The 19,841-nt window shown below is 39.2% G+C and overlaps 1 protein-coding gene across 1 annotated transcript in view; it reads left to right on the forward strand.

Annotated features, from left to right (window-relative positions):
• The first annotated feature begins 5,879 nt into the window (after positions 1-5,879).
• LOC128742040 (putative odorant-binding protein A10) overlaps positions 5,880-19,841 on the forward strand; it is a 79,661-nt gene continuing 65,699 nt past the window's right edge. Inside the window, exon 1 of the mRNA XM_053838221.1 lies at positions 5,880-6,081. Coding sequence (XP_053694196.1) covers positions 5,880-6,081 — 202 coding nt within the window. The remainder of the gene's footprint in view (positions 6,082-19,841) is intronic.

Raw genomic sequence — 19,841 nt, forward strand, 5'->3', positions numbered from 1 at the left:
ATTCACAGTTTTCTACTACTAACACTGCGGCACGACAGCAAATGCGATTAACAATGTTTTGAATTTGATTCTGCTTTGCGCGCCTTCGTCGTGTCGGTTGAGTCTTGGGTGGTGTCAAAAGTACGGCTGTGTTCACTTCCTTTCGAGTTTTAGCAGTTTCACGGCTAGATGGCAGGTTACTTGTGGTTGTATTTGAAATGTCAGTTAATTTGTCTAGCATATTTTTGATAATTTTACTATTAAATTATACTAAAAAAATTAATTTAACAAATATAATGTGAAAAAATATTTCACATTGCGAGACATCATGGGAGAAGCTGTCCATATTTTTGGCTTATGAAAATTTTTTTGAAATTTCATTTGTCTTTTGCTCCGTCTCGGAGACTAATTAACGTATTGGAACACAGTTTTTTTCTGTTTGCTGACAGACTTTGGTTGGCAAGGAGGTATTTAACTTTTAAACTTTGTTAACTTTGTCCACAGCCTGAGAAAAAGAAAATACTTGGAAGCTAGGAACAGTCTCAAAGTTCGACCACTTTAGAAAAAGAGCTCGTTAGGGCTCCTTGTAGGAAATCAGCAGACGCTGAAAAAGAGTGAGAACTCAGATATTCACTTGGTATTCTTATTCTTAACTTTTTGTGTGAAAGTTGCTGTATTTCTGTTTGAATTATTTTAACAGTTTCAGGACGTTTACCTTCCCTTTTTGTGATCATTAGAGTCGTGATTTGAAGAAATATTCCAACAGCTTTCTAGAGTCCCGATCGGTCATGTTTATAAATATAACCAGGCTTATGCCGTTCTCTGAGAATGATCGCCATTTTCAGCGTTTTACTGGCAAGGTATCAAAACATCGCAGCCATCTTGTCATCAATGGATTGGAATTAACTATCACGACGCAGATACAGCCACACAAATCATTTCAAATGCGTATATCAATGATAGACATGTTCCGAAAAAGAAAGCCGCTCCGGATCTCGTGGTTCCTGGCAAACGAGCGCATGTCGAAGACACAAAGCAATAAAAAGAGTCACTCTACGAAAAATTTTCAGACACCGTACGTTCTCATCACTACGTTAGAAGTGATGTCCGATTTTTTCAGTTAATCGATTAGTTAATAATCGATTACTTTTTAGGCGGCCCATAATCGACATCAATTAATCGGCGCTGCATAATCGATTAATCGAAATAATCGATTGGTTATAACCTTTACGTCCCCGACACCAAAAAATAGCTTTGCGTCCCGTAGTACTGTCCACGAGTGTTTTGGAATGTGCAGTCAGACTTAGGCTAGTTACATAGAAAACGAGAAGACCGCATTTTTTGGTTTTGGTATAGAAAAAGACGCAGGGTATTACCCAGTTTTCTAAAAATTCCTTACAAAATTCCGTGTCTGACAGACTGACAAATTTCAAATTATCTTTTGATGGTGGCACGTTTAATATCTAGATCAAGTTTAGTTTGGTTTTTAGGTTTCAGCGTAGTATTTAAACCGACCCACTGTGTGCAAACTGGAAGATTAAAAGCAAAGCCTTGGGGTTAAACTACAGACGGTAGATAATCTACAGACGCGCAAAGAGCGTGGCATAAAACACCAATCGAACCGTCAAATCGAGACACCAAATGAGCAAAGTAAATAAACTTGTGTTTCGTATAGGCAGGGAAGACTAAGTTTTGTAATCTACCTGAAATGTTAAAACTTAAACTATTGATTTACTAACAACATATGGATTAGTTACCTTCCATATATCATATAATGCTTTAAAAAATTCTATAGTCTTGTTCAATTTGCAAAATATGCGTCGTAATTTGCGAAGTTCCACGGAACATACCTCGCGATTCACGCAACTTACTGCTGATTATAGGAAGATTGATCCAATTCTGACTGGTTGCCAAAACTGTTTAAATAAAATAAACAAAAAAAAGTGTTGCCGAATTGGTAATTTTGCTCTTTGCGCGTCTGTAGATTATCTACCGTCTGTAGGTTAAACATCCTTTCTTAGATTTGACACATCTTTATCGACAGACTTCACAGCCAGCTATTAGAGTACAAGACAGTTACGGGGCTATTGCAACAATCCTACTGACTCTATCTAGGAGCACCGCCTAGCTCAGATTTGAACATACGACTACTGGTTTCTTAGATCAGCATCATACCTCGAAACCAACGAACTGGTTGATTGTTGAAGGTAGCAAACTTATTGGCTATGCATGCGACTTTGATATTAAAACCAGAAACTTTGCCACGGCGGAGGACATGTGCGCTAGACTGAAAGCGGAGGCTAGAAGGATTAGACTTAAAAGAAATGCATCGAAGACCAAAACATTCGTGGTAGAGGCTCAAACGAGACGAATGTACACCTGCCGCGGACGGTAATCGTTGACGGCGATAAACGAGAAGTGGTAGATAAATACGTGTATGTGCGCTGGTGGCCGCAAACAACAATACCAATAAGAAGATCCAGCTACGTATTCAAGCATGACATCGACGCTACTTTACCCTTCCCAAAACGCTACTGTAGGGACTATAGCAAATGATCAGTAATATCTCATTGAGTAAATGGAATGCAAATATTAAATTTGCTAAAAATTCTATCTTTTATAAGAAACCATTTTAGCGTGCATTAACGTGTTGCTCACAACGCAACAAACATCGTTTGCTTGACTCGAGTGGCGAACAAGCAAACGAAAAGGATGACTAGCAAATAGCCCGGAGAAGTGATGTCTTTCGGTTATATAGGAAGAAAAGATATGGAAAGAAAGAGACGCGGGAAAATTTGGTTGATACAAACGTATAGAGCGAGAGGGGGATTGATTTGGTGTTCATAGTTCATTCAATTGGTTATAGTTGAGAAAGATAGACGTGAAGTTAAGTTCGGTCACGACAGCTACGATCAAGTCAGCCGCCTTTGATAAGCCCAGCCACGTAATCGCATTCGCTAAACTCGAAAGACTTGGGATAAGCGGAACTCTTCTGCGATGGTACCGTTAATAACTAACTGATCGTCAGCTGATGGTTGCCATCGGTGATTGCAGATCCAGTATATTCCGTGCCATCTCAGATATTCCGCAGGGCAGTCATCTTAAACCGATCATATCCCTGTTCTATTTTAACGACGTGACCCACGTGCTGAAAGGTCCATGATTATCATATGCCTATGATCTAAACATATTCTTCGGTATTCGCTTAAAGATTTTTCGAAAACAGACACTGATGAAGCCTGCAAGCCGTAGGCGAAATTCGTATCTGTCACGAATAAATATGAATAGTGTAGGGAATGTACCGAGTTAGATGAATCAACGTAAAAATAAATCTGATGAAACTGAATTATTTGCTTCAGTGTAACTGAAAGTCTCTCGCATGTGTTGCGAGAATTCATCGTACGAACGATGAGGGAAACAGAGAGAAATCAAGAAATCGTTCAATATGAGACTTACGCATACTGGGGCATGTTATATTATGCTCGAAGCAAAAAGTCAGTTTTTGGACGAACGTAGACTTTATCGGTTGTTGTTGCTCTGTCGTCCGAAAGGTTCGGTTAACAGTGACTTACACTGACGGATACTACAAATAGTAGAATTTAATTAATTTTTTTTTTTTGAAGCGTTGGTTCTACAGTTGATGAAGGGACGGTAAGGGAAAGTAATGAAGAAGGATTTTTTTGGGAATGGAGAGGAAAGAGTGGAAAGGAAGGGGAGGCGGGGGTAATAGGTAGCTACTCTTAACAAGTTGTCTTTGTGACTCCTACCTTTTGTCCAATGCTGGAAGGTGCATGGGTCGAACCAAGCTATAATCTGGCCCATGCACCTTCCAGCATTGGACAAGAGGTACACGCAAAAGCCTCTATTAAGATCCATTGCAGCTTTGAAAGCAGCCACCCCTAAAAATTTCAGGCTGATCAAACGCTTTTATAGCTGATTTTATTCAACCTGTGGCTGAACTATGATTTAGTTTCAGAAATAAAAACCTTTTTTCAGCTCTTAAACATCTAAATCTGGTGATTTTATCAAACTCTTGGTTTGCTAATAGCTGCTTTCAAAGCTGCTATGGAGCTTAATAGAGGCTTTTACGCGTTTTTAAATAAACAATTTGCGCCAAGCTGGAAACAAGGCGCACAGAGTTTATATAAAGGGCGAGATGCTTTTTTATTAAGATAACAAATCGTTTATTCAGCTAGTATAGCACAATTATTGAGAATATTGACGGGTTGCGGTGAGGTTTAAGATGCGCCTAATCTGCTTGAGACACTATTATGTGAAGCAGCTGATTTACAGCGCATTCGTTGGCTGCTTAAACAGCTATAGAATACAGAGGTCTTTGCTCAAATTTATTCACCGTTTATACCACCTGTATTCAGAGTTAAATCAGCTGTAACCAAACCAGTAGCATTTTAATTCTGCTTCGGTGTTTGTTGGGTCTTTCCACAAAGAAGGATACATCTAAAGCCCTGTTAGTCGCTGACACTCTGCAAGGAAAAATCAACCACCCTCAAATTCTTGAGCGAATCGATCTTAACGTGCAGCCTAGATCTTTTCGAAATACTGCTATGCTGAGGATGTCACACTATGAACACTATGAACTACAGCAAATACAGAGCCTCTGTGGTCTACAGAGGACGTTTGACAAAGTAGCATCCATATTAGAAGTTATATACTATGAAGTTATATTTCACTAAAAGCATTACTCAACAACAGCATTACACAACAGATTACTTGTCTTTGTTTTTAACAGGGGTTGAAATACTACTGAAAGATGTATAGAACATATAACATTTATCGTTATTAGACAAAAATGCTAAAAATCGAATATTTTTTATTACAATTTTGTGAAGAACGATTACTGATTCTTACAGTTTTACTAAAATAATAGACTATGGTTAGTTAAATCGACATCAACACACGACCATATGAGTTTACGTAATTAGTGAAATTATACTGCTACTTCATAAATTTCAAAATATCAAGATATGCTTTTGATCCCTCTATTTTACCAACTGTTCGGAGGGGGAGTCAACAGGGTGGAAAACATTCAAACAAGTGCGAGTGCTCTCGATTTTCCTCTGCTGCACTTGACACACACAGCCAGCCGGGGCGGGTAGGATATTTGTTTTGTTGTGCTTCTCTCTATCTGGTGCACGTGATTCCGGCTTACCATGTGGTCCTACGAACGGACGGACGGACTATAAGCCAGACACCGATGAGCAGACGAACAAGGTGAGAGCAAATGAGAGTGAGCAGAAAGCTCTGCAAGTTTTCCTGAACTGAACTGGAAAACTGGAGCGCGATAGCATAAAACATATTGCACCACCAGACTGGGTCCTCAGTTCGTTGCCGACCGTCGGGCGTTTTGAACGGTTCTTCTTTAGCCGCTAGAATTAGCGGTGGATTATTACGACAACATTAATCATATCAGACGCGTAGCTTACCGAAAGGGAATTTCGAACCATATCACGCGTGTTTTCACGATTCCGTTTACTGTCTTTTTGGCTTCCGCCGGTAATTGATGAACGTCCGGCGAGATTTATTTCGCGTAACCATATCAACTTCGCTTTCCGTGTGTCTTCTTGACAAAAGGGGTTTAAACGCGCGCCATCAGTAGCATAATCAGAGGTGCTTTAATATTCATCATAGTAGGCACAACTATAGCTGGCAGCCCTTGAGTGTTAGTGTATGTTGATGACCATTATTCGCTGGAGATTTAGATAACATAAAGGTTCTTTGAAATCCGCTAGACGACGACGACGACAACGACAACAAGAGCCAGCCAACTTAATTCAATAATTGGGTGTAAGTGACGATCAGATTGTCATTCGGTGTGCTTCCTTCGAGAAGAAAGTGAAAAACATACGGCGAGTATTATAGAATTAAACGAAACTAGCGCGATGCGATCGGTGAAGCTGACCATGCTATCTACAGCGGGGATTATTGTCGTGCTTGCGCTGCTGGGCAGGACCGTCCCGGCGGTCGAGGCCAACGACAGTCAGAACCTTAACCGGCTGCTCAACAATCAGGTCATCGTTAGCCGGCAGATCATGTGCGTGCTGGAGAAGAGTCCGTGCGATCAGCTGGGCAGACAGCTGAAAGGTAGGTAAACTGTACACGCCGGAGCGAAAGTGGAAAGTTTTGATTGGTTTGATGTGACAAAATTGAAGAAGAAATTCGTGATGTGTAGCATAACGAAAAATTGATTGAGGTTTGAGGGGGCTTTGTAGCTCTTTTTGTCGTTTTAACAAAATAATTGGGAATGAAATACTTTAATAAAGGCTTCCGCTTCGAAGAGAAAATTGATTTATGGCGCATAAATTGCAATCAAGAGCGAAAAGGATTCTAGATGGGACATTAAATGTTAGGAAAAAAGCCAATTAATTCCATAATTTTTATTGTATTTTACTGTATGCAGTACTCCAAGCGTGGTTTTATTATCAATCAGGGTAGTTCACGAAGATGATCATTCATTAGTTAGGTTAATTGAACAACTCAATAGAGAATTTTCTTTGAGGGCATCGAAGAGAAAATAGGCAATCAAAAACAGCAAGTGGAAAGAGACAGGATTGCCTAAAGATATGTTTCTGGGTGATAGTCATATAGTCATGGTAACACACTTCCAGTATGACTTCGATGATTCTGCAAATCAATACGACATTATATAACACTCCTGGGAACATCTTGGATTTCAGTTTACCCGCAATTCCTGGTGGTCACGTTGATTTATTACGATTTACCGACTAAATGTTCGTTTAATGCTCATCCTGTTTGAATTCCATAATGCGCTAAAAATAAAAAGCGGCAGTGTTCATTATGTCTGCTGTTTAATTTATCACTTCAATAAGCACTGTTCTCTACAATTTTGATGATTGATGCAGTTTATATTTAATAGCTACATTTGGCGGTGTTGACTACATAATATTGCTGGCTAAACTGGAAAAACCTGGTGTTTACGCTGCCCCTGTGCGATGATTTCGATCTTATCTGTTCGATGGAATGCTCTATGGTAAATATAGATAAACAGCAATTTAAATACAGTGGAATCTCGTAAAAGTAAATCGGGTACGGTCACTGAACTTACGTTAAATTTTTTAGAGGACGCCATTTGAAAATGGGTACTATTCAACATAGAGCTGTCTCTTTACCAAACCAATACTTGTAGTTCGTCAGCCTTAATAGTTACCATCCGTGGGAGGCACGCGTTTGTCTCCTTTGAGCCTCTTCCTGTTCCACGCATTTATTTTTAGCCCAATCCTTCTAAATTCCGCTTTCAGTCTGACGTAGCTTGCCTCCAACGTAGCACAGTTCCTGGCTATGATATCAAAGTCATCGGCGAAGTCTAGGAGTTGGCCATCTTTGGTGAAAATCGTGCTTTTCGTTTCGATGGCTGTTCAAGAGCGATATTGTAGAATAAACTGTCATCTTGTCCCAATCCTCTCCGAACCTAGAAGGAATCCGAGAGCGTTACGGATTACTCGATCCAATAATGTAACTCTGATCAGTCGCATCAGTTTGTCCGGAAAACCGTATTCGTGCATTATCTGGCAAAGCTGGTCTCGGTTGGTGGATCATATATACTGCGTGTGCAATTTGGCTTGCGAAATAATTCTAAAAGCTTTTGGACATTCGTAAACTTCAAGAAGAAAAACGCTTCCATTACTTCTAGCGTGATCCTGGTCGGTACGGTATCCGCGACACATACTGAAATAGCTACGTCGGGTGTCCCTGATGGTTCTGTTGATCTGGATATTTGACTACATACGTGCCAAGAAATTGAAGCTTCTATTCACCTGGTCTCGATGGTGTTTCGGCTGTTGTTTTCAGTCGTTAAGCTACTGCTCCTGCCTTGCCCCTCAGTCAGATTTTAAACAAATCGTTTGAGCAACGGAGTTTTCCAACGCTGTGAAGATAATCCTATATATATCCTGTATTCAAAAGAGAGGAAAACGAGACGTAAGGAACTATAGAGGCATTACCAGTCTATAGATCATTAGATCAGAGATTTTTAAAATCATCGTCAGTAGTGTTATTCTGAACACCACCAAAAACTATATTTCAGTAGACCAGCATGGTCTTATGCCGGGTCGATCTGTGTCGACCAACTAGATCGAATTTACTAGTACCTGCATCTCACAGTTGGAAGCTGGAACTCAAATCTACGTTCTGTACACAAATATTAGGGCCGCGTTCGACCCAGTAAATCATCGAACACTCTTGCACAAACTCACTAAACTTGGTGTTACTGATAGACCACCTTTATGATTAAGTTCATACCTTTCAGACCATACTTTGCGTGTCAAACTGGATTGTGCAGTTTCACGTACATTCAGTAATCCTTCTGGTGTTCCTCAAGGCAGTAACGTGAGGTCTTTGCTTTTCACCTTGTACTGCAACGACAATGCTATTCTGCTGGGTTCCGTATATGCCGTATATGCTAGTATATGGCGAGGATATAAAGATCTTTGCAACAACTGGGATTCATTACCAAAATTGCCCGTAACTTTAAGACCCAGTGATCTTCCCCGCTACGAAGACCGATGCCAGCTTTTGTAGAGAGTCGTCGGAAGATTTAACAAGCGACTTTTGTAGCCAAACATCTAATTAATAAACCTGATGCCACGGTTTTGCTGTCTCGTATTGATATTCGAGTTTCACATAGACAGCTTCTTTCTTAGAGTATACTGAAAACTAGATTGGACAACTTTATTGGACCTTGTACGGATTTTATGACTAATTGAAGTCATGCACTCGCACTTTCACGCTCTGTTATCGAACACTCATTTGACTTCGCAAATGTGCCTTCACGTGGTTTTAGTAAAAGAATAACAAGGTCTAGGATGCTGCAATATTCTTTTTTGTATTATAGATGCTTTAACCCTAATGGTTATTCGCGTCTATGCTGCAATAGACTTAGTTTTTGATTTAATTTTTATGTTTATGTTTATGGGCGTATCTAACTGCAATATACAACTAGTTGTTGAGTTAGCCAATTATCCCAGATGCCTGGAAGGAACCATTTTGTTAGCTCTTTTCAAAAAACAGACGTAGCAAACTACTGAGTAACTAACTCTCTATGCGCAGGATCGAAGCTACTAGAAACACTCATGAATAAGATTTGTTTTCATGAGGAAAACTGCCATAACTTTTGTGACCAACACGGTTTTTTCTCAGCACATTTGAATACCCCACACTTCATGGAGCTTACACCCGACAGCTTCCTAAACACCTTTGAACTAAATGTGTAATCAATCTGGTGTTCCACAAGGCAGTAATCTCGGACCATTGTACTGTTCTTCAATGATGTATGCGCAGTTTTATCCTTAGCGTGCAGAATTCTGTCTGTGGATGACGTAAAACTTTTCCTCATATTAATGTCCACTAAACTCTGCAGTGAGCACCTGCCGCTCAATATTTTTGCTCCTCTATATCTTCGCCGATTGAAGTATAAAGAACGGGTCCATCATTAGCGTGCGTAAATGTTCGGTCATTAGGGCTTATTTTTTCGGCAATTAGGGCTTATTTCTAATTTCCGTCGTAGTACGGAAAGCCACTTCAATTTTCATCATTTCTTGGATGGATATAACGAATAATCCAAAAGTTCTCATGTTGATTGTATCCAAACACACTTCCCAGCTAGCACCAACTCGTATATCAATGTACGAAAACTATTGTAAATATCTCCTAACAAACTCGAAATCGTAACTAAAGCTGGTTAAAGTGGGATCAAGTTGATTTTTTGTCGTATATAATGATAATGACTGACATACATACGATTTTCAGCACAAAATCGTAGAATAGTACGGAGCGACTCGCGCTTAATCGGATATTATCGTATATAAATATTTATATAGTCGTAACGCTCCAAATTATTCGTAATCATGTATATCGCCTCCAAAATAGTACGGATATGCCAATTTTGCGCATGAAATACGATTTATTTAGCATGTATATCTGTACGTAATGCTGATTTTTATTTTTTTTTATACATATGAAAATGCTAGCTGGGTTACCTTCCGATCCGTGCACTTCGAATTCACTAAAAAGCGATTAGTAAAGCATTTTATTGAAATTAAGCAACTGACTTTATTTTTTAAATTCGTCGTACCGTTTTGAAATCCATCCATCAAAATTTTTCATCGTCCGAACTAAAAATCACAACAATACGAAATTACCGCGCATGTATTTGTGGAAGACGGCATGACAAATGTTATTCTGCAAAAATTTCTGCTGGTCGTGCAAGTTTTCCCAGCTGTAGAATAACGACAATGCGTTGCGTGAGCTATTTTCATTTTATGAATGACGGAAATTGAAACGATTAGTTGACATTTTCTTCTTCGTCGCACGAAAAAACGGAAATATAGCTGCTAAGAATTCTTTAATGAAAAAAAGCATTTAAATAGATCTCAGCTTACTTTGATTGATCGTGTATGATAGACAACAAACTAAAATATGAGGGAATAACTAGTTTTGCATTGTGTGTCATAAAAACGCTGATATTTTTAATAATATGTGTTGGGTAGGATGGGAATAGTCAATTACGACGAAGCGGCAACATACTCTATACGGATGTAGCACATCGACGATGGCTTGCTAGATAGAGTTTTCGTCATTGAAGGCATCGGTGTTTATCTGATAGGGAGGCTTTCCTTCCGTGAACATTATTCCTGCATTATTCCGTTGACATGACATTGAAGGAAAGTTAAACTTTGCTCGAACCTGTTAGACTGTTATAGTTTAGACAGCATTTTTATCCTACTATCAACTCTCGAATATTCCGACCAAATAATACTGAGAATCTGTTTGAAGCTTGATTGCCGTTTAACGTTCAATTTAAAATTTGGTTCTTTGAAGTTTTTCGTGATATTCTGGCGAGCTCTAAGCCGCTGTTAATTTTAAATTATTTTATCGTATTCGATAGCCAATTTGATATTGAGAATCATGAAACTACAACTGAGTAGGTACTAGTTCCTTAAAAAATAGTATACTTTTATATCAATATTCATCGTCTATTTGTAGAGGGAATCGAGTCACATAGTATCTATTTTTTACTCGGTTAAGTTATCAGCAATACAGAGTGATTGCCCTGCCCGCTTGTCATCGGTCGTTCGTAGTGGATCCAGAGGTTGACAGCCATATCAATATCCGTTTCAATCTACGCTTCTGCCAATATTATTCGACCCGGCGGAACTGCAAATGCTCAATGAATGCTCGTCCATTCCATTTATGCAGTACTAGCTGACCCGACAAACTTCGTATTGCCACAAATTAACCTGTGTTGTACATAAATCATGAATCTCGGATGATCTTTGTCACAATCTCGAGTTTTGCAAGCCCCCCAGTGGGCGGCGCTTCCGACTGCGGGTCACCGGCAACACTCGCGACCGTCTCGTCCTGAATGATCTAGTGTTACTATAGATAGTTTTTGTGGTCTTGTATTAACTAATGTTTTATGGAAGAGTCTCGAATTTCTCGAGTTCGATTAGTTTTTAAGTTTCGCAAAAATTTCTGTTTTATTTGTATAAGAGTCCATATCCCCCTACCACAGGGGTGAGAGGTCTCTAACTATCGTAAAATAAATTCAAGACTCCAAAATCTCCCACATGCCAAATTTGGTTCCATTTGCTTGATTAGTTCTCAAGTTATAAGGAAATTTGAATTTCATTTGTATGAGAGCTCCCCTCTTAAAAGGGAAAAGGGGTCGTAATTCACCATAGAAAAAATTTCTGCCATCTAAAACTCCCACATGCCAAATTTGGTTCCATTTGATTGATTAGTTCTCGAGTTATGAGGAAATTTGGTTTTCATTTGTATAGGAGCCCCCCCCCCCCCCCCTCTTAAAGTGGGGAAATCCATAGAAAATATTCTTGCCTACAAAAATACCCACATGATAAATTTGGTTCCATTTGCTTGATTAGTTCTAGAGTTATGAGGAAATTTGTATTTCGTTTGTGTAGAAGCACCCCCTCTTAAAGTTGGGAGGGGTCCTAATTCACCATAGAAAATATTTTTGCCTCCAGAAACCTCCACTTGCCAAATTTGGTTCTATTTGCTTGATTAGTTCTCGAGTTATGAGGAAATTTGAATTTCATTTGTAAAGGAGCCCCCCCTCCTAAAGTGGGTAGGGGTCCCAATTCATCATAGAAAAGATTTTTGTCTCCAAAAACACCCACGTGTCAAATTTGGTTCCATTTGCTTGATTAGTTCTCGAGTTATGAGGAAATTCGTATTTGGTTTGTATAAGAGCCCCCCCTGTGTCTCATTGTGTCTCATTTGTATGGGAGCCCTCCCTCTTAGTGGGGGGAGGGATTTCTAACCATCACTAAAACCTTTCCTGGCCCCAAAAAACCTCTACATGCATATTTTCATGCCGATTGGTTCAGTAGTTTTTGATTCTATAAGAAACATACGGACAGACAGACAGACAGACAGAAATCCTTCTTTATAGGTATAGATATACAGTAGTTGCAGCAGTTGCCGTATTGAATACCAGCAAGCTAAATCTGTTCAAAGGACTATTGTGGGCTTCGATAAACGGCAATGACGATTTAATCTGAAACGAATCTAATATTTTCAAAATGATTATCAATGGAATGGAATCAGATCTGCCGATGCTATTGGGTGGTTTTGGTTTACCAACAATGTGTTTCAGGATACAATAAACATTTCATAATACGGTATTACGTTCGACAAAAAGCGCCACTCCATTTCAATTTATAGATGTTTATACTTTCGACGGTATTCAAACTTGCCAGGATTAGGCAAAATTCTGTCGACATGCTCTTTTCGACGACTCGAAAATGTTTTGATCGTGTTTTCAATGCATCGATTGAGCTTCGAAACTATAAAAACAATTTCAGTTTTCATTTTGTTTCTCTTCCGAACCGAACGTCGGTACCGGCTGGCTGCCAAAGCCAAACATGTTGGTATTTTCAAATTGTCTATCCCAAGCGTACATCACCCACCCACACCACCCACATGTGTACATGTGTGCTGGTATGTGCTATGTTTGTGCGAAATAGAATTTTAAATATTAAATTCCTACCAAGCACCCCAAAGTGTTTACTGCAGTAAAATTTGTCGCACATACCGCAATACAGCACACTTGAGGGAATTTTATCTAATTTTAAATTCAGTTGGTCACTGTAAAAAAAATATTTACTGCAGACCAGACTAAGGTTCACTTTTCCATTTTTAATGGCATTCCTAGTTTCGAGAGTAGGTGTTTCAGTTTTTCGCACTGCATAATTTCTAAGTCCCTTTTGGGTCAGTTAAGACGAAGTTCAAGCGCTGCAGTTTATTTGAGCACCAAAACAGAGGAACAAAAAAACTTTTTTTTAATTATGCATTTTAATTAAAGGCGAAGATGTCACCTTATGTTTTGTCGGCAAGTGCCAGAATCATATTTCGGACGCTGCTCCCCGTTGGGGAAAACACTCTGCATTAAATTTTTCTCTGCTTTGTAGAGCATCTCCGGTTGGAAGAAAAACGAAAGCGACAGCAGTTTGTACGGTTTTATAGTAAATTGCGATGTCGACCCGCATTCACGTGACTGCCAACGACGATGGTCAGAAACGAAAGGATGCTTTCGGGGTCGATCTAGACTGGAACGATTTTATTGTCGCAATTAATCTTGGTAGGAAAAGAAAAAAAAACAACTGACCTGAGCTCGCTCTTTCATCAGTTATGGGCTGCCCACTCACAAAAAACTATTTCATTTTCAATCAAGCAACTGAATTTTTTGGTGAAGAGCGAAAACCAAAAACTTGTTATGGGACGATGTTTCCTATCAACATCGAATCGCTGTTTGATCGAATTACCCAAAACTTTTCCCATAACGGAATGCAATTCCGTGTGCTTTCACCATATCAAAACCGACAAATTCGAAGCAATATTTTCCGGCACACATCAAACGTTCGGCTCAACCTCGGCGGGGGTTGATGGCAAGCAAGTTGCAGTCACCACCACCGTTGCCTGATCGGATGGGTTCACAAGAAAGAACCTAGTTCAATCTGAACAATTCCGTTCAGTGCCTGCAGCGGCGTACTAACCAACAAAAAAAAAAGGATTTCAACTTGTTGAAGCCATGATACCCTTTTCAGTAGAGAACAGATTAAAAAATACAACCAGTTAAAGGGTACGACGGTAAATCTCTCCTGGCACAACCCAAGCACAAAGACGTTGCTTGCCGCTTGCAGGAGCAGGGCAGCACGTTAAAAAGGTCGCGATTCAATTTGCAGCGGAAGTAGAAGATAAATGTGCCAAATAGCAAAAAAAAGCAGAAACTTCTCAGTCCTTTTTCTTTAGTTCAGTGGACAACGATTTGGATCGTTACGTTTGACAAGCAAAAGAAAGCAAAAAAATACAGGATTTTAATCTCCGGTTTGTACAGTTCAAAAATAAGCTGACTTATTTATGGCCAGATCGACGTGGCTGTGTTTTGTTGCATCCCAAATATCCTTGTTAGTTTTAATTTCAGCAAACGAGATACTTTTTTTGGGTGAAAAGAGGTTGTCACTGTAATTGGGATGATTTCGGTCTAATGATCCATGTAGAATCGGACCTTATTTTTCAAGACATTTTTAGAAAGTTTTTTATCAGTTTTCTTTTAATTCATGGTTTGTAAAGGCCATGTTTCTGGTTCCTTGATGATGATGCTGATGGAAAAGACGATGGTTTCCACATGATTTTTCGCTCAATCAGCTCGGCTGTATTTTGTATTCAAATTTTCTCAACTTTTTATTTGTTATTACTTAATATACTTTTACAATTAATCCACTTTTAATCAAACAGTTGAACAATGCATGCTTTTTCAGTGTTCAACCATGGTTTTCATTCAGACTGAGCTAATAAACAGAAACTTCCAGTAAGATTCCACCCGTCGTCGTATAAATTTTATAAGTCATCAGTGATGTAGGAAGCAAGTATCACTCCTACGCGTTCGGAGGTTGAAAACAACATATGTTTTGGTATGTTCTTGTTTTCGCAAGCAGTTTCTGGTGAACTTCAATCTCGTCTCTTTCTATATAAGGAGTGACATCATGCGGAAAAGCTTTTCCGAGCAAGACCGCAGTGGTGGAAAAAGTTTTTCTACACACGATTGCTCTTGACAACAACTTGGTCTGGGTCACAGACAAGCAATTTCTATACTGCTCTATTGATATTTCTTCCTCTTCAGGATGCAGCTGTGCGGAAAAATGAAATCAATTGAAAGTATGTAAAACAAATTTCTGTTTTCCTATCAAATGTTCCAACTCTCAGTTTTGGTCCCAGCGAGATTTATACACCATGTGTGGTAAACTTTTAGAAGTCTTCTCCAATGGCACTGGTATCTCGTGCACGTAAATTACATATTGAATGACAGCGCATTTCGCATCCCGAGAGTGTACATTTCCCCCCTGCACCTCACCACCTCAGACGGACCTCACACCGCACCGGAATGCTTGTTCGGCAAATGGCAAAAACGTCGAAAACAGCTTGCTTCCGAAGCATTCGTGCATGCATACGAGAGAAACCCGGATCGGCTGAAAGTGAAACAGGAAATTCAAAATTTTCCATTTCATTTCACAATTCCAATGCCACAATGCCGGAAGCGGGAAAAGAACTTTACCGAAAAAATTAAAGCTGTTTCGCGCTGATATGTTTGATACTTTTTTGAAAATTGCAACATGACAAAAACTGTCTCCGCTTGATGGAAACAAATCTTCCTCCGGGGAGTTCATTACATTCGAAACAACTTAGATGTGAGTTGTTCATCTGCTCAAAAAAAAAAAAAAGAAATTTCCGGCTGCTGATAGACTCCAATTTGAATTTGATTGATACTAAGCGGTAAGCGGTATTACCGAGGAAAAATAAGCTTCTCAGCGGCAACAAAAAACAAAGCAAAAAATTTGAGTAAATCTCGAACGCTATTTACGCAAACAACTGCTCTTGTAATAAATCAACATTAGGAAGCGAAAATTTATTTCGCCAGCTTCGGCACATATTACGGTGCGAAAGGTCTTGAAACTTTTCCCATAACACGTTTTGTTCCCGGCAAGCCAAGAAACATTCTGGAAAGTCAATTGTGGAAAACTTTTCCCACGTGTCCAGTGCGACAGCCAGCGCAGGGAAAAGGATTGTGGACCTATTGGTGGTTGGTAACAGTTTGACCACTTTACTGTTTTCCACCCGCAACCTCAGCTACGCCGAAACTCGATGACCTCGACCAACTTTAAATACATATGGCCCGGCTTGGTTCGATCGATGGAACGGGCAATCGGGAATATGGCTTCCATCCATGGCCCATCTTCCACAATTTATTACGGTCGTTTGAATCAATCCGGTCTGGTCCTCGTTGGGGAGTTGGGTAGTCGGTCGCTCGGGATGCATAAGTGAGCCGTGTTTGTCTAAAGGGAACGCATGGGGAGTTAAATAACTGTGGAATGTACGTTGCGTGTGGTTGATAAACTGAAAATAATTTAAATTTATTGCTGCGACGATGCGAAGCGATTTAGTTTTGGGAATGCTTCCGCCGGTTGTAGTGAAATATGAACTGTTGCGAATCTTTAGCAAACACTCTCGAATTTGAAATAAATTTCTATTGTATGCATTTATTATTTACTAGATAGCACTGGCGTTCTCAGGCTGAGGCGCACTGGGACACGTGCCCCACATTTTCTGTAAAATCTAATGAACAACAACATTTCTGTAACAGAAGTCCGCAGTTTTTAAACCAAAAGCAAAGCCTTTGATTTAAACGTCTTTCTAAAACTTGACCCTTCTTTATCGACAGACTTCACAGTCGGCTATTAGAATACAGGACAGTTACAGGGCAAGTGCAACAATTCTACTGACTCTATCTAGCTTGTTAGGCCAGCTTCGTACCTTGATACCAACTAAGCGATAGTTTTTAAACCAATCGGTAACTATTTTCAACAAAGGACATTTTATAATGTAACATGGCGACCGTGGTAACCAATCGGTAATTATTTTTGTCACGATCGCCATATTACATTATAAAATGTCCGTTGTTAATAACTCGCAAATAAAAGTCTGGATTGCTAATAAAGTCTCACAGCGGAAACTAACACTTTTGGACGCGAAAATGGTTGGCTACATTACCTGCACGAGCTGTCGACTACACCACTGAGCCCATCACTTGATGACCGAGGTTGAACGTGTATACTTACTATTCTAACAGCTTCGGCCTAAGCTCATCCAAAGTGACAGCCCATGAGCCGAAAGTCCTAAGGAGTCACCAGAAACGGATATGGACGGAAACGGAATGACTAATCAAGCTTAAAGTTGGTGGCCAATTGATTCTTTATTTCCAAAAAACCATCTATTTATACTCGACTTTTAGATATTTTAGATCGATATTTGTCACTTTACAATAATTTTTTAAAGCTAACAGGAGACAGACTTTCGAGATAGTGGGTGTCAAAAAAGGTTCTATTCATATGTATAAAATATATATATTTTCAATATTCAATTGCATTCTGTGCGCAATGATGTAATTCGACTCTTTACCGAACGCTGTTCGATGCCGCCCACCAGCAGCGTGGGTCAGCAAAAAATGTGCACTTGCATGTGCATGCGCTTCTGCTGGTCCCTGTCGATGGTGCTCGTACATGTAACGGCGAATTCATTGTTTGTTTACTTTAACTGATGCTAATTCGAGTGTAATATGTATAGTACAACAGGAAAGGAGGAGAAAAGGACCAGAAAACGAGGAAAAACTGATGTAAAAAAACGAAAAATGGAAATCGAGGCTCAAGACTCAAGAAACGAGATGAAAAATGGGGCAGGAAAAGAAGAGAAAAGGAACGGGGAAAGAGAATGCGCACAGAAAAATAGAAACACGAGAGCAAGGCGATTAAATTGGAAAAAGACGAAACTGGAAATGATAACAAGGGAAGTAGAGTAAATGAAGAGAAACAAGAAAAACAAGGCAAAAATGGCAAGGCTGGACAGAAAAAGAAGAAGAATGGAGATGAAAAGAAGCAAAATGAGAGAAAATAAAGACTAACCACAAAGAAAACCTAGAAAAGGAAAAATAAAATGATGATAAACTGGACAGAGAAACAGCAAAAACGAGATAAAGAAGGAGAAAACGGGAAAGAAAAGAAGGAAATAAAAAGAATTTGCTGGATCAGGCAAATGGAAAAACAGAAAAAAAGGAAAAAACAAAAAAGAGGAGGAAAATTAAAACAAAATGGAAGGAAAAAATGAAAACTGAAGGCAAACAAGATGAAACGCAAAAGAGGAACAAAACGTGACAGTAAAAGAAGAAAAGCAGGACATGATAAGAGGAACGGAACATAGGGAAACCCATAACGGATAAGAAAAAGAGACAAGACGAGAGTCGGGACCGAAGAAAAAAGGAGCGTGACCGAAAACTTTTAGTCATTTAGTCATTTAGAACTGGGCAAAAAGGAAAAATAAAAGAAAAAAGACGAAAACCGAAAATCATAACTCAGAAAAATGCGAAAAACTGGACATGAGAAGAAGAGAAAATGAACAGAGAAATATGAAACAGCGGGCAGAAAAAAGGAAAAAACGAGATAAAAACGAGTTAGATAAAGACGAAAGACGGGAATGAGACGGGAATGAAAATAACAAAATACAAGTGAAAGACTTGATGAAAAATAGGACTAAAAATGAGACAGGTAAAGAAGAAAAATGGAACATTGAAACAGAAAATACGGTCCAGAAAAAAAGGTAAGAGAAAAAGATGTAAAACGTGAGAGAAAAATAATAACTTGCATGAAAAAAGAAAAAAAAAGTGGAAAACAGGAAAACGAAGAGAAATAGGTAAAACGAGACAGAAAAAGTGAAAAATGGAAGAAAAAATAAGAAAAATTAGAGAAAAAGAGGAAAAGGAATCTATGAAGAAAAGAGGAAAAAATAAAACTGCACAGAACAGCACTAAATCGGGACAAAAATGTGATAAATGGGCTAGAAAAGCAAAACCGAAAAGGTGAAAATACAGCAGCAGGGATATGGAGAAACGAGAATAGAAAAATAGGAAAACCGCGGCAGAAAATGAAAAAAAAGGATTCAAAAAAATGAAAACGGAAAGGTAATACAGAACGTGACAGTAAAGATGGTAAAGCAGGAGAGAATAAGCGGCAGAACGGGTCAGGCGGATACGAAAAACGGGATAGAAGAAGCGTTAAAAGCGAAAACCAGAAGCGAAAAAAAGAAACGTGACAGCAAATGAGAAACGGGAAAAGAGGGAAAACGGGCCTGAAAACAAGGAAAACCGAAAGCAAAAAGACAAAAAACGGACAAGGGCGAAAAACGAGACAGGAAACAAAAATCAGAGGGGTTGTGTACAAGACACGACCGCATATATAGGTGACGCAGGACTACGTAAGTGTCTTTGTAGTGATAGCAGCATGTATTCATGCTTGTAATCATTCGATTCTTCATGTATACATGCTATATGCAACATATATACATGCCACATGCGTTGTATGTAACATTTATCAAAGGAGTAACATTGCATACGTTCAATTCTCAAAAGATTGTGCATTTGACAACAATTTAACAAAACCAAGAACACAAACTATTGCATTCCTGCTATCTTACAGAAATTAAAGATTGTTTTTATTACCCATGGTTCCCCACGTTGAAGGGATTTTACTAATTCAATCCTATTCTATCAACGGCACATCTTTTCACTACACTTCTAATGGAACGGCAAGCATGCGTATTCATACAAAGTCGTATTATAACCGAACACTACAGCCATGGCACATTTTTCCAACACAGATATCAAATTCGCCGAGGTTTAATCGTCTCGCAGTAAAGAATTTGCGATCTGTTGGGATAATGAACTTGTGTCATTTTTTCTGGCACACTTCCCTAACACAGAC

The sequence above is a fragment of the Sabethes cyaneus genome, chromosome 3 (genome assembly GCF_943734655.1).
Source record: "Sabethes cyaneus chromosome 3, idSabCyanKW18_F2, whole genome shotgun sequence".
Classification (NCBI taxonomy): Eukaryota; Metazoa; Arthropoda; class Insecta; order Diptera; family Culicidae; genus Sabethes; species Sabethes cyaneus.